Here is a 26,175-nt window from a genome sequence, read left to right as displayed (position 1 = left end):
AAATCTATCTAGAACAGTGAAGAGGTACTCCCATTCAATCCGATCGAAAGCCTTCTCGGCATCTAGGGAAAGCACGACTTCCGCTCGCTGTACAGAGTGGGAAGAGTAAAGCACATTAAACAGTCTACGCATGTTGTAAAAAGATTGCCTGCCAGGTATGAAGCCCGTCTGGTCAGGTGCGATTATGTTAGCAATCACTGTTTCAATGCGTTGGGCGAGAATCTTAGTGAGAATTTTGTAGTCTGAACCAAGAATGCTAATAGGCCGATAAGCACCACAGTCTAAAGAATCTCTGTCTTTCTTCAACAAAACCGATATGACTGCGTGTGTCATCGTTTCAGGAAGTTTTTGTTCTGTTAATGTCTCATCATATACAGAGCACAGGATGGGAGATAGTTTTGAAGAAAAAGATTTATAAAATTCTTGGGGGAACCCGTCTGGTCCCGCTGCCCTGCCGCTACGCATCGAATTAATGGCTTGGGAGACCTCTTCACATGTTATAGTAGCTTCCAGTCCCTCCTGGGCCTCTGGGTCAATTTTGGGAATGTTTAGTCTGTCAAGGAAAGCCCTAACCTCCGAAATATCAACATCAGCCTCCGCCGCATACAGATTATTATAAAATTCTTTGAAACTATCATTGATGGTTTTGGGATGTGTAGAAGTCGTGTCAGGTGCCACACGGATCTCAGGGATAGCTCTGTTAGCAGCTGTTTGTTTAAGTTGGTGGGATAGGAGTTTACCTGATTTGTCACCATGTTCGTAAAATATTTGCCGTGACTTAAATAGGAGCTGTTCGGTATGCCTGATCGATAAGTTATCAAACTCAGTCTGTAGTAGCAGCCGCTCCTTATATAGTTCAGGTGTAGGGTCAGATGAAAATTTCTGGTCTGTTTCTGCTATTTGAGTAGACAGTTCTGAGAGACGCTTTGAGTGATTACGCTTCTCGAAAGCTGAGTAAGAAATGATTTGGCCTCTAAGATAGGCTTTGAGGGATTCCCAAATTATAGTGGCTGACATACCTGGAGTCGAGTTAATTTCTAGAAAATCATCAATTTGGGCATTTATGAACTTGGTAAATTTATGACTTGACAGCAACAAAGGATCTAATCGCCAAGTGCGTTGAGGCGTTACACTATTTGGGAACTGCATATCCAGTTGGACTGGGCAATGGTCAGAGATAACAATACTGTGGTATTTGCAGTTTGAGACTAATGGAAGGGAGCCGTTATCAACCAAGAAAAAATCTATTCTTGAGTATGAACGGTGGACTGGTGAAAAAAAAGAATATTGTTCAGTTGTAGGATTGACATGCCTCCATGGATCTGTAAGTCTATATGAATCAATAAATGACAAAAGAACCTTACCGGATTTAGATGTTGCACTATTAGGTCTGGGCCTGGACTTGTCTAGGCCTGGGTGAAGCACGCAATTGAAGTCACCGCCCAAAACCAGATAGTGTGTATGGAGATCCGGAAGCTTGGCTATAAAACGGGTAAAAAACTGTGGGTTGTCCCAATTTGGACCATACACATTAGCTAAAACAATTTGGGACCCAAAAAGTTTGCCAGCAACAATAACATATCTTCCATTGTCATCAGCAATTACAGAAGTCGGTACAAAAGGAATTCCCTTTCTAATTAGTATTGCAGCACCTCTGGATCTATCACCATATTTGGAACAAAATATCTGTCCAACCCATCCTCTCTCAAGTTTAGTGTGCTCATTAGTACGGAGGTGGGTCTCTTGCAAAAAAAATATTTCTGAACCTAGTGATTTAAGATGACTAAACACACGGCTGCGCTTAATTGGATGATGGATCCCTTTAATATTCCAGCTGATGAGCCTAATAGAGCCTGGAGTGTTGGAACTAGGTGTTGTCATGTTTATCAAAAATGTGTGGAATTAGGTGGCTTGACTGTAGATGATTTAAAGGCCCCGTTGTCAATCTTATCCATGTGGAAACACATGCATAAAAAATATTAATAGAAAAACAAAACAAAAAAGGGAGTCCAAAATCCCTATGCAGATCCCCCCCCAAACGGAAGATCGCACTAATCTCAACCAAGTAAAGGAAGAGAAAGCACATTTAAGGTGCTTGATTTACAGGAAAACGCTAACTAACCAATACCTGCAGAACATATCTTGTAAAATTGTTAAGGCAAAAGAGGTAACAGTCAAAATATGATAAGCCTTATTGCAGTGTAAACAAGAACAAACAAGGAAAGAAAAAAAACAAAAAAAGTACGCTTAAAATAATACACAATATCGGTAATAATAGTAGCATCCGGCTAAAATCGCCAAATCTGAGGTAGAACCTAGGTGTCAAAATATAGCCCACAAAAATAGTCTGTGAAATGAAATGAAAGTAACATGCATCACAACAAATACAATAAGATAAAAATTCAACAGATCGAGTGGGTAGGCTACTCACACTGTCTTCCACCATTGGCATCAGGGAGCTGTTGTATATTCGAATATCACACGGTGGAAAATAACTGCTTAAGTGTCATTGCAATGTCTGAGTAAAGTTCCGTGTAGATTCGGCCTCTCCAGGAAAGTAGGTCGGATGAAGACTATTTATCCACTCGAGTGGCATGAGGAATGATGTTCTGTGCGACATAGGACTGAGCATCTTCTGGAGTCAGGAAGCTCTTCTCAGTGTCGCCGTAGGTGATGCGAAGACGGGCGGGGTGGGCGATGCCAAAACGGACTCCCTGTAGGCCTCTGAGCTGTTGCCGGACGTCATTGAAGGCTGCGCGGGCTTTGGCTACATGAGCGGTGTAGTCAGGATAGACGGAGATAGTAATGTCCTTCACCTTGATCCTCTGCTTCTCCCTGGCCTGACGCAATACAGAGGCGCAGTCACTGTAGTAATGAAGGCGGGCTATAATGGTCCTCGGACGCTGACCAGGCTTGGGCACCGGCTGTAGCGATCTGTGGGATCTGTCTATCACTGGGGCATCGGTTAGGTTGAATGCTTTCTGCAGCAATTCAGCAACTGAAGTTGAAGAGCAGCTGTTTGGGCCCTCGGGCACCCCCACAATCCTGATGTTATTCCTTCTGGATCTAGATTCCAGATCTTCACATTTGTTTTGCAATGAATCAGTCAGGGTCCCAAGCCGCTTCACCTCACGTTTCAAGACGTCAACGTCAACAGAGCATACAGTCAGGCTACGTTCCGTGTCGCACATGCTACTGTTCAGTGTTGCTAGTTCAGCAGTGATAGCCGTCTTAAAGTCATCAAAGCCCGTCTTAATAGCACGGAAATCCGTCCTTATAGCCGCCATTTCAATCTTCAACACTTCCCTCACCTCCGTTTTCATCATGTCAACAAAGTCCGCACGCAAGGAGGAAAGCAACTCACGCTTGAAGTCTTCTGCGTTAGCCGCGCTAGCCCCCGCTGGGCTATCAGCAGCACTGTCTCCTTTATCACTCGAGGCCACGGATGAGGCGGGGGAGCTAGGCCTCAGCGAAGACAAGCTAGGTCCCAGCTCCGATGCACCCGCTGCACGTCTCCTAGATTTCCCCATGACTCAAAATCACGATGGATATTGATCCGGAATCTTGTATTGCTGTGTTTAAACGAGTAACTGCAAATAAATTGCCTTTTTAAATTCGTTATTTGTAAATTGAGCTAGACAATGCACGTCTCACTCCATAGCTGCTCAACAGCGCCCCCCTTTCATTTACATTTTTACATTAGGAATTCACACAGTGGCCCTAAAAGAGATTGGCATTTCATTTCAATTTCATTGTATTTAAAACAGATGAACAGTAATGATTTTTGTATCATTAGGTCAACAGCTTCACTGTGTGTGGAAGTCAAAAAAGCAGTTTTTCTCAGGAGTGAAACAGAGGAAAACGTCACACTTCATGCACTTGACCTTGATTATGCCCTTGCATCCAGGGAATTTGCACCTTCCTCTGCTGTCATTGTAGACAGGCCAGTGGTCAGTGTTGTCCAGCCGGACAGGCGCTGGTGGTACTGGTGCCATACGGCCTCTTTTTCGCTTTACATCTAGACTTGCCTCAACACTCAGAGATGGCCTTCCCCTCTTACTGCATACCTTCTCTTGATTGCAGAGGCAGTTTGCCACATCCATTGTGAAGGCCAGTAAGCTGAGTTCAGAGCCTCCAAACCAGTCCTGCAGAGCTTCTACACATGCACCATTGAGAGCATGCTGACTGGGAACATCACCGCTTGGTATGGGAACACCACCATTCAGGACCGTAAGGCTCCAAAAGGTGACAAATAAAATCTGAATCTGAGTTGTTCCTTCTTTGGGACACCGCACCCAGTACAATCCCTTCTGTAGAGCAGCCAAGATTCCACCATTGTGACATCCATCATATGAAAGAACAGTCGGTGGTACCACTTCTTTGATCGTACTTTTGTGCGATACAGTGCTATTAGGGAGTCGAGGAGGTCTACTCCACCCATGTTTTTGTTGTAAATGGATACAACATTGGGACGCACAACTTCCACCATTTCTTTGGCCTTCTTGTCCCACCTTTGGACCATGTTGGTTGGGTTGGCAGCTGCATATGTGCTTAACAAGGTCACTTAACGATTGTCATGCCATTTCACTGCTCTCAGATACACACCATCATGTTTAGTATCTCTCTCTTCAAAGGTTCCCCTTCCTTTTTTCTTCATCATTTTGTCCTCTGTAAAGGTACAACCTGGCAACCGATTCGATCTTACTGTTCCAACGCTATGAATTTTCATTTTCTCAAGTTGGACTTGCAGGTCGATGCTACAGAACCAGTTATCAAAGAACATTTTGAAGGACTGGTTACAGGGAATGATGGAAGACAGTTGCAGTACTATATTGCCACTGGCACCGATGTCTGGCTTCCCTTCAACTGGAGAGATGGTGCCTGTGTACACATCAAAGTTGTATATGATCCCTTTACAGTCAGCGAGTACAAATACCTTATATCCCCAGCGTTTTGGTTTTTGCGGGTTGTACTGTTTCAGCTTGCTTTTGCCTTTGAAAGGGACCATTTGCTCATCAATGCATAGCATCTCATCCATTGGGACAGCATTGAAGCTTTCCTGAAGAGATGTCAGAAGAGGCCGGATTTTGAACAGCCTATCATTCCCAGGTTGACCTACTGGAATCTGGTCATCGTTGTTGTTCAGATGCAGGTATCGCTTGATGGTCTCCCAGCGATTCACTCCCATTGTATTTGCAATGCAATCCACTCTTGCAGCAGTGCTCCAGTACATACAGGTCTTTGGTAGGCCAAAAACCGACATGTATTGTGAGATGCCTATGAATTGCTCAATCTCCCTGTAAGTAACATTTAGTGGCTTATTTATGTCACACTGACTTCCATACAAGTTGCTCTGTGTAACTATGTTTTCAACAGCAACTGGTTTCAAGAGGTTTCTGAAGTACTCAACAGGCTGTTATACCTCTCTAGCTTCAGGGAGACTCATTTTCCATTGGGGTACAGGGGGAATGCTTTTTCTACCAAATGCCATGTCAGGTTTTTCGCTTTTGCAAATGCAGGTTGGATAATGACAGGTGGATCATCTTCATTTTCATCTTCAGTTGCAACTTGATCTGGATATATAAATATATTAATTATAATAGTTATTCAAATGCATATGAAAATCAGATTTGATTTATAATGTAAAAATATGAATAACAAAAAACAAATCATAGAACGTTCTACACTGCATACATTCTCAAGCAGCTTATACCAAACGCTGGATCATCTGACTCAGTATCACTGTGTCCCTCAATGACCGCTCTCTCCACCTCATTCTCCTCATCGCTAGTGTCTATCTCATCCTCACTGATGTCAGGTGGTAAAGCCACCACAGTCTCCACTGTCTGACTTCTCACTCTCCCTTTACCATAGAACATTGATCATTGAAGAGTGTTCATTCTCTAAACACAGAAAAAGGAACATTTTATTAAATTGGGTATATGGAAATGAACATAGATACACCTGTGTACATGAATGTGTGGGTTTCATGCACGCAAGCACATCCATTGAAAGCTAAAAAAGTTACAGCCCTAAACAGCTAACATGGATGTGTTTCTTACATTATCGGGACACTACCAATAGCTAAATCAATAAACAAAGTATAAAATATTGTTATTTATCATGTTAATCTCCAAAACAAGTTATGTAGTGGTAGTGGTAGTAAAATAATTATTGTTTTACTGACATCTGTGTCATTTTATAAATATGCATGGCTACATGGAATCCTCAGTCCACTGTTGCATGTTGTTGCTTTGAGGCAACATAACTATTTTGTCAATTTACTCAATAAATATTTGATGGAAATATAAAAATATTATACAAATCAAATCAGAACTTACTCAAGATTGTGAAAATATTTTTTAGTTGATGAAAATCTTCAGGAGCCTGCCCCTTTTTGACAGTTTTGGGGACACCAAAAACAAGGCTGCCGTGAATGCTGTATGTTAAGGAAAAGGGTTTTGAAAAAAGGAGGGAAAGGTCATGTAATCAAATGTAAGCACACTATTGGTTTCCTTTACTTTCTTGCTTTTACATAGAGCATTTTTAATTGGTCACTGTCTTTTGTAAGTTTGTCATACTGGGGGAAAAAGAGTATGTTACCCTAAAGCAACACTATGCAAGACAGGGTTAAATGAGATTGCGTTAAAGGGGCAATTGACTGCAAAACCGATTTTACCTTGTCATAGTTGAATAACGACAGTTCGGTGGGTAAAATGAACATACCGTGAATATCAAAGTCCATTGACACCTCTTTCCTATTCAAATCTCAAAAAGAAAAAATTGGCTGTAAAACGCCAGCTTTTCAACAAAGCTACCGGTCCTACGTAGGACCGGTGATCGCCCTCTTATTGGCTCTGGTCTGTATCTTTGTCACGCCCCCGAATTTACATCCAGACCAGCCCGAGGTAGCGTCTATCTCCGATACTGGTTTAGCTGCGCACTGCTCTGTGTAAGCTACTTATAAGGAATTACAAAGAAGAACGTTTGAATTATAACAAGGATATTGAAAATGGACCACGGTTGTAAATGCTGTGTTCCAGGCTGTACAGGGAAGGCTAACACTCACAGTCTTCCCAAGGAGCCAAACATTCAACAGGCATGGCTGCTGTTGTCTATGAGAAGATCCCGGCGAAGTTCGACACTCAATCATTCATTTTCTCTGAACATTTCACCCAAGACAGTTTTGACAACCTTGGACAATTGCAAGCAGGATTTGCTAGGAAGCTGAACCTGGAAAGAGGTGCTGTTCCGACCGTATGCTCATTGCAACCGCCTTTAAGGACAGTATGATGTTGTGCTAACAGTTATTAGCAATGCTAACGTTTCCTGTATAATATAGCATACCAGGTAGAATGCTAAATAAGTTTCTACACACATCAAATGACTCTAGCTAGACAAGCTGTAGTCGGCATTAGAAGGGAAGCTTCCGAAAAATAGCCAGAAAACGAAAAGCAGTCTGGCTTATTGCTAACGACTGTCTAGATAATCTATTTGAAAGAACTGGAGAAAGGCAGGTGCTTGATACAGGATACGGTAGCACTGCTAGTAACTGTTACTAGTAAATCCTAGACTGTAGGCATGTAAACAAGTTTAGCTTGCTAACGCAAGAGCATAGGTAGAATGTGTGATAATTTAGCCTAGTTTATTGGCAATGGGGCTAACGTTGATTCATGTTCCTGACTGTGTTTCATTCAAATAAATAACCTGTGTAATGTAAATCTACAATTCAAGATGCATGTTTGTCCAGATCTTGGTCATGTTATTTTTCAGCAAGTTATTTAGAGCTAGCTAGCTAACTGAAGCCGAGTAGAATCAGGATATGGTTTGGTTGCTAAGCTGTAGCCTAATGTTCTACCCACCCAAGTCAATCCAGTTTGCTTCAACAACAGAAGTGGAAACAAGTAGTGTTATCATTTCAAATGATATATAGTCAATCTGTTGAAAACAGTTGTGTCGACACAATAGATTTATTTGCGCGTTTTTATTTCAAGTCTCCAACTTCGGTGTTTCAGCGAGTGCTGCTGTTGGCCGTGTTGCGTTTTTGCTCCCCAGCTTCACTCGTTGAAAACCAACCAATCAGCGCGCAGCTCATCTAAATATTAATGAGCATACCATAAAAGGAGAAAAGCTAGTGTTTTTTCCCGGGAACATTTCAGAGGATCTGTCAGTGGGCATAGAACAGTACCCGGGCCATTTTCAACCTAACCAATGTTACATACCCTATTTGGAGACCTTAAGGAACAGTGTGAAATACCCCAAAAACCCAGTCAATTGCCCCTTTAACTTTGACAGCCCTACTTATTATTCATCAAAGTTAGACTAAGTTGCGAGAGCATTACCACCATGTGTGCAAGCAGTAGTAGCAGCTTCTATGGCGGTTCAAAGTAGTGCAGCCATAGTCCTGTTTCACCCACTCACCCTAAGAGTTCCCCATGCTCTGTCAGTGATCCTATTACAGAACAACATTTCTTATCTATCGCCATCTCGACATTTATCCTGCATGACTGTATTATTATCTCAACCACATTTGACTATTGAGAGATGCAACACACTTAATCCGTCCACTCTGGTACCCGTAGCCACTGATGGAGACTCACATGACTGCCTTGCCGATATTTCTGAGAAAGGGTTACCGCGAACTGACTTGAAAGACACACCCTATAATGATAATGACATCACAATGTATGTTGATGGGTCAAGTAGGAAAAATCCTGATGGAACAAATGCTACTGGGTACGCTGTAGTTACTCAAACCCTGCAAGTCTTACAAGTCAAACCACTTCCTAAAAACTATTCAGCACAGGCTGCTGAATTAATCGCCCTCACAGAGGCATGTAAACTTGCGAAAGGAAACCTTCGGAGCGCTCTTAAGAGCGCTGTGAAAGAAGGACGTGTTTCCCAGAGTCGTTCTTTGCTTAGGAAGATCTTTCACTAAGAAGGAAATGTAAGATCAGCCTGACCCACTCTTAACAGCCTTCTTAGCGACCAAACGCTCACTGCAGCCGCGTCAGGAAAGTTATATCTGACACTCAAAGGAATACTAAAACCATGCGTGATGATAAATGTGCGCCCACAGCTGCAGAACACTGACGCAAGAAAAATAATAGCACAATAAGAAAAATAACGATATAAAAATAAATAATTGCTCATGTGGTCCTGTAGCTACATAAATAAATGAATCATCATTACTATCACTCATTACGTTTTCGCAAACATTCGGCATCTGCATGAGTTGACATTAGATATAAAAACATCAACAACCCTGTGGTATTTCACAGAAATCAGGGAAACTGACAGGTGTAATTGAACTCGGCTGGAACCTCATCAAGAGATCGAGGCTCCACCTCAGTCTATATATAAAGGCGTTGCTGAAGTCCACGCGAGTGAGACACCATTGCTGCAATACAGCATATTCTCGCTGCTCATCAACAGCGTCGCCGTGCGCGAAGCCAGATAGTTTATATAAATGCCTATGTGCGTCAGCACTTCTCCCCACTGAATGTGCTGTTGGACCGGGCTGTCCAGTCCAAGTACCGGCTTCCCCGTATGGAGATCCAACGCCTCGTCACGTTAGTGTCACCACACATCCGGAGGGCAACCCACTGCAATGTTGCCCTCAACCCGGAGGTGCAGCTCCTGGCCTTGTTGCGTTTTTACGCAGTGGGGAGCTTCCTGGATGTGGTGGGGGACGGCATCATCCTCAGCAAGGCATCGGTTTCATGGGGTGTGGCAGCAGTGACATCCTGCGCCATGCCCGGACACATCCAAATGCCCACCACACGGGACGAGGTCCGTCAGGTCCACAGTGGATTTCATGCCATGGCTGGGATCCCCTGGGTAATCGGTGTCGTGGATGGCACACTGATCCCAATCCACTACTCCCAACAATAAACCCACTACCACTACCATCACACATCAACTATCATGTATAGGGCTCAAGGCCGTAGCCATGGAGTCAACATTGGGGGGTACGAATTACATTTTTAATGATAATTTCGGACAGCGTGTGTGGTTGCCTGTCGTTTCGTTATGCGGAAATATTGAGCCATGGGATAAATCATGTCTCAAGAGGAGGAATGGTAGCAACGATAACGAAAGTGTTCACAGCCTATGGTTTTATAAACTACTATAAAAAAAATGTTTAGCCTGCCTGTGCAAGACACAACACTCAAGGGAATGAGAGACCAAAGCGAGAACAATTTCCAAAACCAGAATATCCATTTCAATACATATGCATGGACTTTGTTGAACTAAATAAGTGTGAAGGAAGGAAATGTTGTTTAGTCATTTTAAATGTTTACCAAATGGATAGAAGTATTCCCAAGCTCAACACCTGACACTGTAACAGTGGCTAAAGCATTAGTAAAATAAATTATTCCAAGGTTTGGTATACCAGAAAGAATATATAGTGACAACAGGAGGATTTTCATCACCATGATAGCACAACACTTAAGCATAAACCTAAAAAGGCCGGTCTTGTAGAAATACAATGGTATTTTAAAGAGTAAATTATGACAAACTATGGAAGAGACAGGATATCTGGGTTTCCCAGATTGATTAAGAAGCTCTTAACGCTCAGAGCGTCTTAGGAGCGTTCTAAGAACGCTCTAGAACGCCCTTAAGAAGCTCTTAGCGTTAAGAGCTTCTTAACGAATCTGGGAAACCCGGCCAATATCAATTGGTTAATGGTGTGTTGTATTATGTAGGCCTATATTACTATACTGTCTGATACTTTAACATTTATGTATTACATTATAAAACTTATAACACTACGCAGTAATATTGTCAAGCAGAGCTAGAAATGGCTATGCTAGCTACCATACTGTAGCTCACACCAGCTCAATTTAAGACAAGAAAGGAGTTTGGTAAATAGAACAGAATATACAAGGCAACCAATTGTATTCAGTAAAACATTTTATTATGCAATATGTCCAGTGAGAGGGTCGTTTGTTTTTAGTGAGTGGACCTGAAATTCCTGCTGAGCGTCGACAGCTAGCTGGACGATAGGGGACCCGTTAATCAGCAATTCATTGTTGCTAGCTCTAATCAGATGCGCATTTAGAATCTAACAAGCTATATCTTAGGATATAGCTGGCAAAGATTCCAAAACTGTCCTGGATTTGTTTCTCTGAGTCTTTCACAAACTATTACACCAGTCATGTTCAATGTTACGAAGCAAAGTTAGCTGGTAAATTGATCAAATTACTGCATAATTTTAAAACTATTTTCTAAATCAGCTAACTTGATTCGTAACACTGAACATGAATGGGGTTGAATGTTTGGGACTATAGGTCGCAAATGACACGCTTTACTTCTGCCTTCTTCGATTAGACCACAATGGAAGTCTATGGAAGTGTCCCAACTCTCTTTTTATATGGCTCTGGGTCTACCTAGCTTTGACTACCAAGCCTTTTAATCCGTGGCGTGCTTACATAGTCTATAATGTCCCAGTATTAAAATATTAACTATACCTATATACATGTTTCTTAAACTATTTGTTATAGTTCTATCAGAGTGAAAGTTGCTAGTTGTCTAGCATTAACTGTTAAGTCAGTGGCGTTGTTAGACATAAAACTGTACTGGGGCACAGGCCCGTATTCATATCTCTTCTTCCAAGCTTGTTGCCCACAATGCACTATTAGGTTATAGAAACATCCCTCGCTTAACCCACAATATAACCGTTCAGGGACGCAAGTTTGATATCAGCTTATAGTGAATGCAAGCTTTGTGTTTTCGGTTAAAGCTCAAACTTCAGATTTTACTGGGGCACAGCAGATTTATACTGGGCACATGCCCCTGTAAAAAGGGTCTAACGACGCCCCTGTGTCAAGTTATGTTTAATAAACAAATACAATTTAAAAAAAAACACTGTGCTCCTAAAATGTTTTGTGTGCTCCTACATTTTTTCCATTTAGGAGCACATGTATTCCTTGCTGAAAACATTAGCGTAGAGCCCTGATTCTGGGTACCCTTTGGTTTCAAGTAAACTCCTAAAAATACTTGGTTTTAAGGGGCATCTACCCATTCCCCTTAGCCCTACCCCTCGATCAAAACGAGAATTGGGATTGCCCTTACTCTCACGTGAACGCGCAAAACTAAGGGGAAGGTAAAGAATATATTGTGCTTATCAAAGTTATGCATTGTGCTTATTAAAGTTATGTCTTATGAACTTAGAAGTGTGCTCAGGCTTAAACATTGTGTCTCACACAGGGTGTGGAAAACAGACTGTATTTTGCGTCGTTATCTCTCCATTTAAGAAGCAACCTTGAAACTGGGCTGAGACAGCACCCGAGCAGGTGTGCCCTACGCCCCCCCCTCCCCCCACCCCACAAAAAAACAAATACACACTCAACTTTCCAAGCTCGCCGTGGGTGCCCTTTCCTACCTCAGTGGCCTGACGAATTTTGACAGTAGGCTAGGTAAACTTTTCAAAAATTGCCTTAAAAAGACAACAGGAGTCAGGTGCAGAAAAATAAATAAACTGCGAGATGATGCCCGTGCATCACTTTCAGGTTAGTCCATGTTTAATTATTGTTAAATACGGGAAATGTGCTGCTTATAGTTAGCCTATGCATACACCTCGAACTAGCTGACGTTATTGCTAATTTTAGCACACTCAAATATGTTATCTATGCATTTGAAATAACTGACGCCAGCTAGATGTTACTTTACTCAGTAAAGTAGAAGTTTACTACAGTAAAGTTTACTGTACATTCTATGATGCTTTTATATTCGATTGATCAAATCGTTTTTAAATGAGTAATAAAAGTGGAGAGCTCATTGGCTGCATGCTTTCAGTTTTAAATGTTTATAATTAATTTGGAAAACCATGCTAAGAAACGTAAGGGTGGGGCTGAAAAATTAAGAGACAAAAATACATCACCTTCACTAGACAAGGTTTTACCAATTGAAAAACGGCTGTTTATTTTACATATTTTGTTTATGCTCCAAAAACTATTATGCACTCAAATAAAGGCCCCAAAATTTCGCTCGCGCGCAATGCGCTCATTTCGGCCGCTTGTATTCGCGCTCGCATTAACTCCGTAAGTAGCATCATATCAAACACAGAATGTAGATGCATTGACAGGGCAGCTGTGGTGGTGGTGGTGTGGGGGGCATCATAAAATAATTATGCGTAGGGCACCAAAATGGCTAGCGGCGGCACTGACCATGACCAACAACGGTCCGGACCAAGAGAACCGAACTACAAGTGTGAACATGACAGTCATTAGCTCCACCAGCGATGAACAGTAGCCTAATTAGAAAATAGCATAGATTCTTTGCGTGTTGATGTAAACACACAAGCCACAGTCCAATTTATTGTTCAGGTATCAACAATTTGAGAGCAGGATAAATGGGAGAGCAAGATCGTTGCTTCTACCTTAGAAGTATGGAAGCCCATAGAGGACTAAATTCAAATGATAATGCAATTTCATAAATGCATGATCATTTTCAATATATATAACCCTTGTGCTGCCTTCGGGTCACATGACCAAAAGGTTCATAACGAACCAACGTTGTGTTTACCCTATTTTACCCAATACAAAAGCGTCGTCGTCGTCATCTGCCGCTTGTCCGGGGATCGGGTCGCGGGGGCAACGACCTAAGCAGGGAGGCCCAGGCTTCCCTCTCCCCGGCCACTTCCACCACCTCTTCCTGGGGGACCCCGAGGCGTTCCCAGGCCAGCCGAGTGACATAGTCCCTCCAGCGTGTCCTGGGTCTTCCCCGGGGCCTCTTCCCAGTGGGACGTGCCCGGAACACCTCACCAGGGAGGCGTCCAGGAGGCATCCTAATCAGATGCCCGAGCCACCTCAGCTGGCTCCTCTCGATGCGGAGGAGCAGCGGTTCTACTCTGAGCCTCTCCCGGATGACCGAGCTTTTCACCCTATCTCTAAGGGAGAGCCCGGACACCCTGCGGAGAAAGCTCATTTTGGCCGCTTGTATTCGCGATCTCGTTCTTTCGGTCACTACCCATAGTTCGTGACCATAGGTGAGGGTAGGAACGTAGATCGACTGGTAAATAGAGAGCTTCGCCTTTTGACTCAGCTCCTTCTTCACCACGACGGACCGATGCAGAGCCCGCATCACTGCGGACGCCGCACCGATCCGCCTGTCGACCTCGCGCTCCATTCTTCCCCCACTCGTGAACAAGACCACGAGATACTTGAACTCCTCCACTTGGTTCAGGATCTCCTCCCCGACCCGAAGATGGCACTCCACCCTTTACACCCCAATACAAAAGCAAATAAAATAATTTTATTTTAACCTTCTCAATGTGGGGGGTCTGAGACAGCCCAACGGTTAAAAGAAAATGCTTCATTTTGTTTTTGTATGCGGTAAAGTTGTTGCAAACGACGGTGGGTCACAATGACTGATGGGTCAGAATGACCCGAAGAGAACACAAGTGTTATTTGAGACAACATTCGAATGAAAATACAATAATAATAATTGCATTTTAACATGTCATATGGGCGTTCTATGACAACATTAAAATGTAAATGTATAACGGTTTGGAATTTATGAAACCCGTGCGAACTGAGGGCACAAGGCCATCTTTTCTTTTCACTGTCTCCTCACATAGAGACAGAGTTATAGTGTTTGTAGTGAATTATATTATGCATGTGTGTATACATATGTGCTAAGTAAGACAAATGAGGATGTGAGGTCCTACCATTGGCTTTATCCACAAAGGCACCTTGTGGGGAGTCTGGAACACCCTTCCACACGGTGATCGGTTTTGGGTAACCAGGGTCCATTGTCCTCATATCCTCACTGTATCTCCAGTACCTGGATGTTGATACCACAGCTACATAATTGATTCAAGGATACACACATACACAAACACGCAGGAAAGGAAGAAAGATACATAGAGATACACGGCATACAGTCACCTGTCCCCTTTAAAAAAGTAGGTTTTGGCCACGTCCTCCCACCAGACAGCCGTCTCAATGCTAAGGCTGGGCATACCATGGCCGAACATAGAGATGTCTTGAGGATAGCCAGACTGCAGCATTGTGTCCTTGAACACCCAGAACTGCTTCCCTTCACACACACAAAGACACAAAAGTGCTTAGACATAGATGTAGTGTAGAACACGCACATGCATCTAACTCTGGACAGCATTTAGTTGATGCTAATCATAGAGACTAACATGAACGTGATGATTAACGTTAGTGTGATATTATAAGTACTCAATTGAAACAGAATTCAATCATAAATAACACAACTTTTAAGTTAACAAACTTAGGGTGACCAGATTTGAGTTTGTGAAAAAGAGGACACTTTGTTGCGTCTCCGGGGGGGAACGGTATGGAACGGTGGAACGTAAGGGAGATACCCTTTCCTAAACTTGTAAGGGTGTAATAGTTGGTGAAAGACCCAGAGAAACACGAATATCCAACGAGGCAAAATCCCAGAATATTTTGGAATCCCTACCAGACACATTTTTTAGGTCTCGAAAAGAGGACATGTTCGGGTAAAAGAGGATGTCTGGTCACCCAAACTAACCACCAACTCAAACAAGCAGAACTCCTATGAATCATGGCTCTGCCATGAATCCCATGTCTACATTATTTATAGTTTAAGTCAAACAGTACATTTCACTAGCTTCCTATTTGCTTGCAAAAGTGTTGCTTCTCTCTCTCTGATTGGCTAGGTCAGCTCGTGGGTACATATGATCTCCATACATGTCAATATCACAATTTACAGTATCACTGAGCTGCTATCTTGTATGAAATAAAGGAAAAATGTTGGTAAAGTGAAAAGCAAATACAGAGGTCCGATATTGAATATATAACAAATAATCTGATTATTAATTTGGTTAAACATTACATTTTTAACCTAATGACTCCAGGAAATGGTTTCCTATCACTGAGTGGTCTTTGGAGGACAAAGAGGAATTAGAAAACTGATGTTTACAGTAAAATAAAAAGGGGAGGAAGGAAGGAGGAATACTGGAGTTTGTAAAGAGGAATGGTAAGGAAGGCAAATGCTATCTCTTCTCCAAAGAGGAAACTCTTGTCATTTCCCTTCTCTCATTCTCATAATCCTACGCAACACAAATTTAAAGGGGCGATTGATTGGAAAACCGATTTTACCTTGTCATAGTTGAAAAATGACAGTTTTGTGTGTAAATACATAGTGACATACAGTGAACCTCAAAGTCCATTGAAACCTCTTTCCCAGCTAGAAATTGTACGTTCCAAAAATGTTCCCAGAACATTCCCGTTTGTGTAAAGGACGTCACCTTATAACGTTCCCAGAACGTCCTGTATTGGTCTCAATGTGGAGTTCTTTAAAGGGTAGAGGGACGTTATTTCGGGGCCCTTCAGGACGTTCTAGGAACCATTATAGGACCTTTCCTCTGTATCAATGCTCACCTTTGCAGAACCTTTTAGTGACATATCAAACCTTCAGGGGACCAACCTATAATGTGTTTTCGGTCCTTATCCCGTTACCTGAACCACTATTCGAACAATATTGTTTAATCTTTATAGAAAATGAACACGTATAAGCTACATCAACTTTGATAGAAATATAAGGAGACCACCATGGGCTATTAGCAGTAGGCTACTGTAGCTACTTGATTCAACCTGGATTTTCGTGTGTGGGAATTAAAATGAGACACAATTCAAGTTAATGATCTTTTATTATCAGACTGGATGTTGATGCCATCAAGCTCTTAAAAGAACTCCAACACAGAAAAGAGAGAACAACGGAACATACGTTTTGCCGACAGTTCTGCGTCTTACATTGGTCTCTGACGCCCTCCAACTGCCGAAATTAGAAAAAAATTCAGACTATATCACTGTTAAACTAGAATGTGTTGTGTATGTATGCCTAGTTACTTATTACAATACAACGCTTTGACATAACATGTATATGTTTATTTTGCTCTTTTAGCTACATCCCTGTAACATTTCTGACCTGTGTGTCGAGAGCATAGAATTAATATAACTAGAGACAGCTACTTCTGTCTTCCAAGATGGTGTCCCCATTCATTTCTATGAAAAGTGCTCAGTGGTGCAGTGAGGCCATAGAGTTAATATAACTAGAGACAGCTACTTCTGGCTTCCAAGATGACGTCCCCATTCATTTCTATGAAAAGTGCTCAGTGGCGCAATGAGGCAAGCAGGAGCTTCTAATGGACCGCGCCATATTTCCAGACCGACTCGTCCGGTCTTGCGCAGAAGCTTGTTCCGAGCTCTGAAACTCGTGCATGCTTGCAACTAGCTGTATACGTCATACTTGCGACAACCAGTCGCGAGCTTGTGAGCTGGAGCTAAGGCATTGCAGAAAACTGTCAGAATGTGGTACAAGTCCGATAAAGAAGCAGATAGCCAATGAAAATCAATACTATTAGTACTGTAGTATTATACGTGCAGGGCCTATACGTTGTTCTTTTTGCTTCGTGTTTATAGTTTAACTGCTTATTGTGTCGGATAAATAAACAGTTCACTTGAATATCTGGCTCCGTCGTTGTTCTAGCTTTGCAGAGCAAGCTAAATTAAGCCTATACCTTTGTTACTATTATAATGATGATGAGTGTTGTTTACTATTAGTAGTTTATTGTTAGTGCCATCGTTGTGGTGTTAACTGACTTAGTTCTAACAATATAACGACCATAACAATATTGACGTTATCAGACATAATTTATTAATCTTTGTCTTTGCCTCAGAATAACGTCAACAATATATAATGACACCGTAACATGCCAAGGTATTATACTAATTATATTAGGCTATAATTACGTTTGTCATGCCATGAGCATAATAGCGTTCATTACAAAATGGTTAAATCTGCTTTAAAATAACTGAAATTAACTCTACAAACAACCGTCATGTATGTGCAACCATTTGTAAAACGTGCTACAATAAAGGCAGGCAGCTGTAGATTATCAAATCCTTTCTCTTTGTTCTCATTCAGCTCAGGTAAATCAGAGATTTGCTGATGCTCCCTTTTGTGCTCGTTCATTGTTAGTATCCGCGAGCACGTTCCCAGGCAACTTTTCTTGACGTAAGCAAATAAATGGGCTTCTAGTTTACCCATTTCGGATTGGTTTCAATCTTAGCAAAAATCAGGAAAAATTATTCTATGAAAAAGCTAGTAGTATGAGCCAGGTTCGAGAATTGAACAAAAATGATTGGGGAGATAGTTTTAGATATGTTGACTGGACTTAGTATAATAAAAACGACAGGACGAGTCGGGTAGAAAATCAGAAATGCAATACCACCTACATCCACCGGGGCTGTTGCCTCAAGCCGAGAGTCGAGGGGTGGGGGCTTGAGTGAGGCAAGCGAGAGCGCCAAATGGACCGCGCCATCTTTCCAGACCGACTTGTCCGGTCTTGCGCAGAAGCTCGTTCCTACCTCTGAAACTCGTGCATGCTTGCAACTAGCTGTACACGTCATACTTTGCGACAACCAGTCGCGAGCTTGTGAGCTGGAGCTAAGGCATTGCAGAAAACTGTCAGAATGTGGTCCGATCAAGAAGCAGATACACGTAAACTTTACGAAAATGAATACTATTAGTACTGTAGAATTAGCTATACGTGCACTGCCTATACGTTGTTCTATTTGCTTCGTGTTTTTTGTTTTACTGCTTAAGTATTGTGTCGGATTAAAGAAACTGTAAACTTGAATATCTGGCTCCATCGTTGTTCTAGTTCGGACGGCAAAACAAGCTAAATTAAGCCTATGTTATAATGATGATGAGTGTTGCTTACTATTAGCCTACTAGTTTATTGTTAATGCCATCGTTATGGTGTTACCTGACAGAGTTCTAACAATATAACGACCATAACAATAGTTATCAGACATGATTTATTCATCTTCGTCTTTGCTCCAGAATTATGGAGGACCAAACCTGCCATATTTACAAATGAATGAATGAATAAATAAATGTCCACATCCATGCATTTAGACAGAAATAAACGAATATATATATTAATTAATGCACAATTGTCAATCAATAGTTACATATATTTTACATTTATGTATTTATTTATTTATTTATTGATTTATTCATTCATTCATTTATATATTCATTTATATATTCATTTATTTATTCATTTATTTATTCATTCATTCATTGTTCCCAATATGATAATTAGAGGAGGCCAGTAGGCGTGGAAACTGATGTTCAGACATTGCAATCAATCCAGAGCCATAGATTCAATCTAGCTAACGCCTGGGACACACTGGCTGCGAAGCGCCCTGGAGCGCCACAATAAACTACGAATGGCGCGATGCTGTTCACATTAGACGAGCATTTCTCCACGCCGGTCACCAAGCCTTTCACCTTCTCTGAGATTTTATTTTCTACATGTAAAGCTGACATGTACATAAACATGGCATAGGCTACAGGCTATTTAGGCAACTTGTTGCTTCAACAATAACCGTCGCAACGGCATCCCATTCCCAACATAACGTGGCAACGTTTGGCTTTTGTTGCTGTAGTCTTTGTAAAATATGTGCTATGGGGCATACAACTCCATTTAGGACTAAGCTACTTTTCATCTTCGATGATTAACTTTGTGTCGTCAATCTTCACAAATTTCTCTTCTGCTTGATTGGGGGCTATATGCCAGATTGTCTATCTCGCTCTTACACACAGGACAAATATGTTGGTTTGACAATCAACAAGGATTTTTTATTTTAAAATGTTTACGTTTTTATCGGGGTAAACACATGGTTGGCCGGTCAGCGTAGTGAAGTTGGGTGTTAAGTGATAGACCACAACTAACGTAGTAAAATCTTTATAACATGTTTGTTTATCCAAATATCATATATGGTGAATTAAATCTTTGTTTTCAACAAGGTCGGCCAGCCTGTCCATGTAGGCTATGTTGTCCATGACAGCAAGGATGGATGTAAGGCTACATAATCAAATACAAAGCGTGGAAGACGATTAGCCAATGGTGTGTCAAATACCGCCTACCTATTTTGATTGACACATCTCATTAACATATTGAGAAGAAGAAATACAGGAATGAATGAATGAATAAATGAATGAATAAATGAATAAACACATGAATTAATAAATGAATGAATACATGAATGAATAATAGAATGAATAAATAAATGAATACACAAATAAATACATAAATACATGTAAATTATAAGGTAATATTGATTGACAATTGTGCATTAATTAGTACATGTATTCATTTATTTATGTCTAAATGCATGGATGTGGACATTTATTTATTCATTCATTCATTCATTTTTAAATATGGCAGGTTTGGTCCTCCATACCAGTACAGAGCAAGCCCCCACCCCTCGACTCTCGGCTTGAGGCAACAGCCCCGGTGGATGTAGTTGGTATTGCATTTCCGATTTTCTACCCGACTCGTCCGGTCGTTTTTATTCTATTAACTCCAGTCAACATATCTAAAACTATCTCCCCCAATAATTTGTGTTAGATTCTCGAACCTGGATCATACTACTAGCTTTTTCATAGAAGAATTTTTCCAATGATTTTTGCAAAGATTGAAACCGATCCGAAATGGGTAAACTAGCAGCCCATTTATTTGCTTACGTCAAGAAAAGTTGCCTTGAAACGTGCTCGCTGATACGAACAATGAACGAGCACAAAAGGGAGCATCAGCAAATCGCTGATTTACCTGAGCTGAATGAGAACAAAGAGAAAGGATTTGATAATCTACAGCTGCCTGCCTTTATTGTAGTTTTACAAATGGTTGCACATACATGACGGTTGTTTGTAGAGTTAATTTAAGTTATTTTAAAGCAGATTAAACCGTTTTCTAATGAACGCTATTATGACCATGGCATGACAAACGTAATTATAGCCTAATCTAATTAGTTATAATATCGTGGCATGTTACGGCTTCATTATATATTGTTGACGTTATTCTGAGGCAAGGACAAAGATTAATAAATCATGTCTTATAACGTCAATATTGTTATGGTCGTTATATTGTTAGAACTTTGAGTCAGTTAACACCACAACGATGGCATTAACAATAAGCTAGTAATTGTAAACAACACATCATCATTATGTAGCCCACTTATACCCTATGAATTAGAGAAGGGCCCTGAGTTCTTATTATTAACTTTACTAACGAAATATTATTTTGAATTCCTTTTGGTATATCGTGAATTTATCAACTATGAAATTAACTAGTGTACTTTATGGTCTTATAATATATAATTATCCAACTATAATCATTTACACAACTAATCTTTAAAGTCTTAGGTATTCACCTCTAAATACAATAATAAACCATAATGATTTACACTCACAACTCAGGTACATTTAAACACAAACCATATTTAGTATGATTCAACATTCAAATTACAAGTTCAATACTTTTGAATCAATGTACCGTTTAACCATAGGCTTCCAGTATAACCATTCACACACATGCCGGCCGGCCTAGTTATAGCAAACAGCAAACCCCCCCGTTGCAGGCCTGTGTCGATGCTCGGGTGCGGTGAGACCCAAACTGACTGGTCACTTCACTCTGTGAGCAAAATAAAATAAAGTACCTTAAACTGTTGGTGATCTGTGTCTGTTATGCACTGGTTTCAGCAGAAGAAAAGCAGGATAGAACAGAATGGCGTTGTCCACGTGTGTAGTCGATACCGCGTAGCTAGGCTATTCCACCCAACGGAGTTGGCACGATGTCCGGGCAGCTCCGATCGTCTGGCGTCCGCTATATTAAACACTTCAATTTGTTGCGTCCACGTAGGCAAACAACTGACTTTGTAACCCTTATGTTAGCTTTGTTAGCTAAACAGTGGCCAAAGTCCAAGTTCCCAGTGTTAGCTTTCCAGCTAAACACTAGCTAAAAGTCCATTGACTGTACTACAGTAATGAAAAGAATCACGGTTCGATCACAAACGATCATACATCCAGACGCTAAACTTCGAGTAGAAGATTTCTAGGCTGCTTGCCCATGCAACATAAATGTCTCTTCTTTGACTATCGCGTTGACAATCATGAAACTAAATGTTACCCTTCTGTACAGTATTCACGAACTTGCTCCTACCGCTTTTCAACCCTGAGCGGGGTTCAACTATCCTCTTTCTTTTTTACGTTTTTCGTCTACAATCTTCCTGTTTCTTACCTCAACCAATCAAAACAAACATTCAGATAAATCATTGTCCCTAGGTACTAACATTTAATTCTCACCATGAAATCTTTCTAAACAATTTTACCACAGCATATTTAACATTATTAATTGTAAACATTAACTATATATTTATAACCATTGAACTGTAACCCTTTTATTTAAAATAGGCCATCTTCTCAAAATGTATTTATTACAACCAAGTATTTGTATAACTATACTTTCCACTGGGTTACAATTATAATAGTAAAGGTATAGGCTTAATTTGCTTTGCAAAGCTAGAACAACGGAGCCAGATATTCAGGTTTAAAGTTTATTTATCCGACACAATACCTAAGCAGTTAAACTATAAACACAAAGCAAAAAGAACAACGTATAGGCCTGCACGTATAATACTACAGTACTAATAGTATTGATTTTCGTAAAGTTCACATGTAGGCTATCTGCTTCTTGATCGGACTTGTACCACATTCTGACAGTTTTCTGCAATGCCTTAGCTCCAGCTCACAAGTTCGCTACTGGTTGTCGCAAAGTATGACGTATACAGCTAGATGCAAGCATGCATGAGTTTCGGAGCTAGGAACAAGCTTCTGTGCAAGACCGGACGAGTCGGTCTGGAAAGATGGCGCGGTCCTTTAGGAGCTCTCGCTTGCCTCACTGCGCCACTGAGCACTTTTCATAGAAATTAATGGGGACGCCATCTTAAAAGACAGAAGTAGCTGTCTCTAGTTATATTAACTCTATGGTACAGAGCCTATGCAGGTCACATGAAAAATGATCCAAAGACTCGTAGAAAGACCGAGTCGGGAAATGAACGAATCATTTCTGTTTACTTGGACGAGCCTATGCAACAGTCCCGATGCGCGGCCATGAGAAAATGAACAAATCACTCTTTGAGAGGACTCGTTACTCCCGAGTCCTTGTAAGGATTTGTTCAAAAACGATACATCACTACCCACTTCACACACAAGTAACGACCTACGAGGCTGCCTACCAAAAAGGGAAAATGCTTGGCTGGTAACACTCAGGATTTGCAAGCTAACTAAACATATACTATATCAAAAAAAAATTATAGACTGACAATGGATTTTGCCACTAAATAAGTGACTGTTGCTTTATTTCTGAACATACAACTGAAGTGTGTTACAAATCGTATATAATCACTCATTGCTTGGTATAGTATACAATGCTCTTGGTACCGAAAATGCCCCGCGGCAAGCTGAAAAGCTACGAAGTTAAGGGCATTAGCTTAGTTTGATAAGCATTGTTCGGAGTTCTGTTGTTGTGTTCGTTCATCGGTAATACTATAGTCTGTAGTTTAGATAATTTGAGTGTTCATCATGATTGGGAATGTTGTCTAGTTAGATGGCTATCCAAGCTGTCTATTGGAAAGGTGGTACATGGATAATTTAACATTGAGCATTGTTTCCCTCAAAGCGAGTCGGCGCTATAGTATTGTTGTTCCCCTATAAAGGGCTCCTCAACAGTGAACTTCAAAGTCCATTGACATCTCATTCCTATGCAAATCTCACAATTAAAACATGTAGCTGTAAACGGTAGGTTTTGAAAAAGCCACCGGGGGCTCCACCTTTTTTGGTCTGGTCTGTATGTTGGTCACGCCCCAAAATCTGCTGCGCACTGCTTTGTGTACTTCCACAGAAATACAAAGAAGAGACGTTTTTCGGTAACCCTTCCTTTTACAGTCCCTTAAGTTACTAGGTATATACGTAGAAAATAAAGGGTATGTTTTGTGTATTATTGGGTATTACCGATTGGTAGCCTACCAAGATGGTAAATACAGTAATAGTGAAGTATTTACCAACTAAATACTAACGTGCTGGTGTTTACTGGGTAATTTTCACTGGTAATAATTAGGTGAAGACAAAAAACAAAACTTAGTATTTACTAGGGCTGCAACAACGAATCGATTAAAATCGATTATTAAAAGCGTTGGCAACGAATTTCGTTTTCGATTTGTTGTGTCGCGTGATTATTACACCACTCAATAAGTCGCGGAGATGTTTGAGTATTAACTTTTTTTTTTTGTTGAGCGCGGAGTAAAGCGGAGGTAGAAGAAAGACCATCGGAGAGACGTTGTTGAGTAACGTTGTTCTGAAACACATGGCGGAGAAATCAGTACGACCTAAGTCATCCAAGGTGTGGGAGCATTTCACACTAAATACGTCGAAAAGGTGTGTTAATTGACCAGGGTGAAGTTAGTTTCATATTCGACATTCATCTCACATTCGGAAGACATTACTTTGCAGCGTCGCGCGAGGGACCGGGTGAAAACTACCCATACCATTTTGAAAAATGTAGACTTTTATAATATTTTTATGAATATAAAACCTCAGATAGACACCAGAGTATCTTAACAATGTCTGGTATACTTCCACAGCCTTTACTTTTTCAATTAAGTTTCAAATAAAATGATAGAACATCACTGATCTTTGAAAATAACTTAATCCTCGCCAATCTTAAAGGTCACATGACATGAAAACTTCAATTTAGGAGGTTATTTAACATTAATATGAGTTCCCCTAGCCTGCCTTTGGTCCCCCAGTAGCTAGAATTTACGATTGTTGTAAACTAAGCCCAGGGTGTTCTTCTCCGCCTTGGATAAAATGAAGGCTCAAACGCTCCGTTTGAAAATCTGCTCCTTTTGACATCACAAGGACCATCTGCACATATTTTCGCTGGAAATGCGCAGACACAACCTCTCAAAGTTTTGCATGTCTGCGCCAAACATTTCAGCCACCACTGTTTCCTTAACTTGAGCCAATACAAAGTTAGCCTTGCTGACCGTCTGAAATTAAATTCTGGATCAGTAGCCCACTCCTTGGTCCAGCTTCAAACCTCGGACAAGTAAGTCAACTAACGCTATATAATTTTGTTGCTTGCGATATGGTTACCTAGCTTGCTACCCTTAGAATCTGGCTGTAACATTAGCTCTGCAGCCATCAGCTGAGGTACTGTCGCTAATGTAAAGGTAGATAGCATCAAGTATGTGTGTGAATACACATTCTGTAACGCAGTGTTGTACGCTTCGTTGTTATGTGGATAACGTTCTGCTGTTGGTGTTATGGCGCATGCGATATCCGCCATTCCCCACATTGAAATGACTGTGTGCAGCTCTGCAAACCTGGGTAATCAGATGAGAATAGGCAAATTCGAGGCATCTTACAGCAACGGGTCTACGAGCCATAGCGATACATCCACTGTAAACATTAGCGCATGGTGCCGCCTCTCCTCCTCATTTAGCATTTAAAGCTACAGACACAGAAACAGCGCGTTCTGAGTAAAGCTCATTGTGGGACTACTCGTGGTGGCTATAATTCTGCACGAAGGCTGAATTTCGGGAAAGAGACTTCAGATACAGTATTAGGGAACCACTAGTTCCTATATAAAAGCATCCAAAAACAGCATGTCATGTGACCTTTGACTTTTTTCAAAATGGTGTCAAAAAATCATACATATACACCAGATTATTTTAATAAAGTCTGGCCTACTTCCACAACCTTTCCATTTTCAAAAATGTTTTAAACAAAACTCAAATAAATTGCTCATCTCTGAAAATAGCATTAAATCCACGCTAATATTAATAACTTTTTCAAAATTGTGTGCCTGTTTGTGCACATTCTGAAGATGTTTTGCACTGTGAACTTGCACTGTCAGTTCTGTTTTTGAATAAAGGGTTGGAAATTAATGCTTTTGTTTTTTTATCCGATTCATCGATTACTAAAATAATCGTTAATAATCGAATAGTTGCAGCCATAGTATTTACCTGGAAACGTATAAATGTTATTATTTAAAGGGGCAATTGACTGCAAAACAGATTTTACCTTGTCATAGTTGAATAACGACAGTTCGGTGGGTCAACTGAACATACCGTGAATATCAAAGTCCATTGACACCTCTTTCCTATTCAAATCTCAAAGAAAAAATTTGGCTGTAAAACGCTAGCTTTTCAACAAAGCTACCGGTCCTACGTAGGACCAGTGATCGCCCTCTTATTGGCTCTGGTCTGTATCTTTGTCACGCCCCCGAATTTACATCCAGACTAGCCCGAGGTAGCGTCT

The 26,175-nt window shown here is 41.0% G+C and overlaps 1 protein-coding gene across 3 annotated transcripts in view; it reads right to left on the bottom strand.

Moving 5' to 3' along the window:
• Positions 1–26,175, bottom strand: part of mmp16a (matrix metallopeptidase 16a (membrane-inserted)) — a 203,394-nt gene that overhangs the window by 11,799 nt on the left and 165,420 nt on the right. For all 3 annotated transcript variants that reach the window (XM_084702673.1, XM_084702674.1, XM_084702675.1), the window contains 2 exons: positions 14,895–15,045; positions 14,675–14,790 (listed from right to left, as the gene is read on the bottom strand). In XM_084702673.1, coding sequence (XP_084558799.1) covers positions 14,675–14,790; positions 14,895–15,045 — 267 coding nt within the window. The remainder of the gene's footprint in view (positions 1–14,674; positions 14,791–14,894; positions 15,046–26,175) is intronic.

The sequence above is a fragment of the Hypomesus nipponensis genome, chromosome 8 (genome assembly GCF_054491055.1).
Source record: "Hypomesus nipponensis isolate SF chromosome 8, ASM5449105v1, whole genome shotgun sequence".
NCBI classification, from domain to species: domain Eukaryota; kingdom Metazoa; phylum Chordata; class Actinopteri; order Osmeriformes; family Osmeridae; genus Hypomesus; species Hypomesus nipponensis.
Note: the sequence above shows the minus strand (reverse complement) of the source record. Positions and strands in the feature narration are given on the sequence as shown.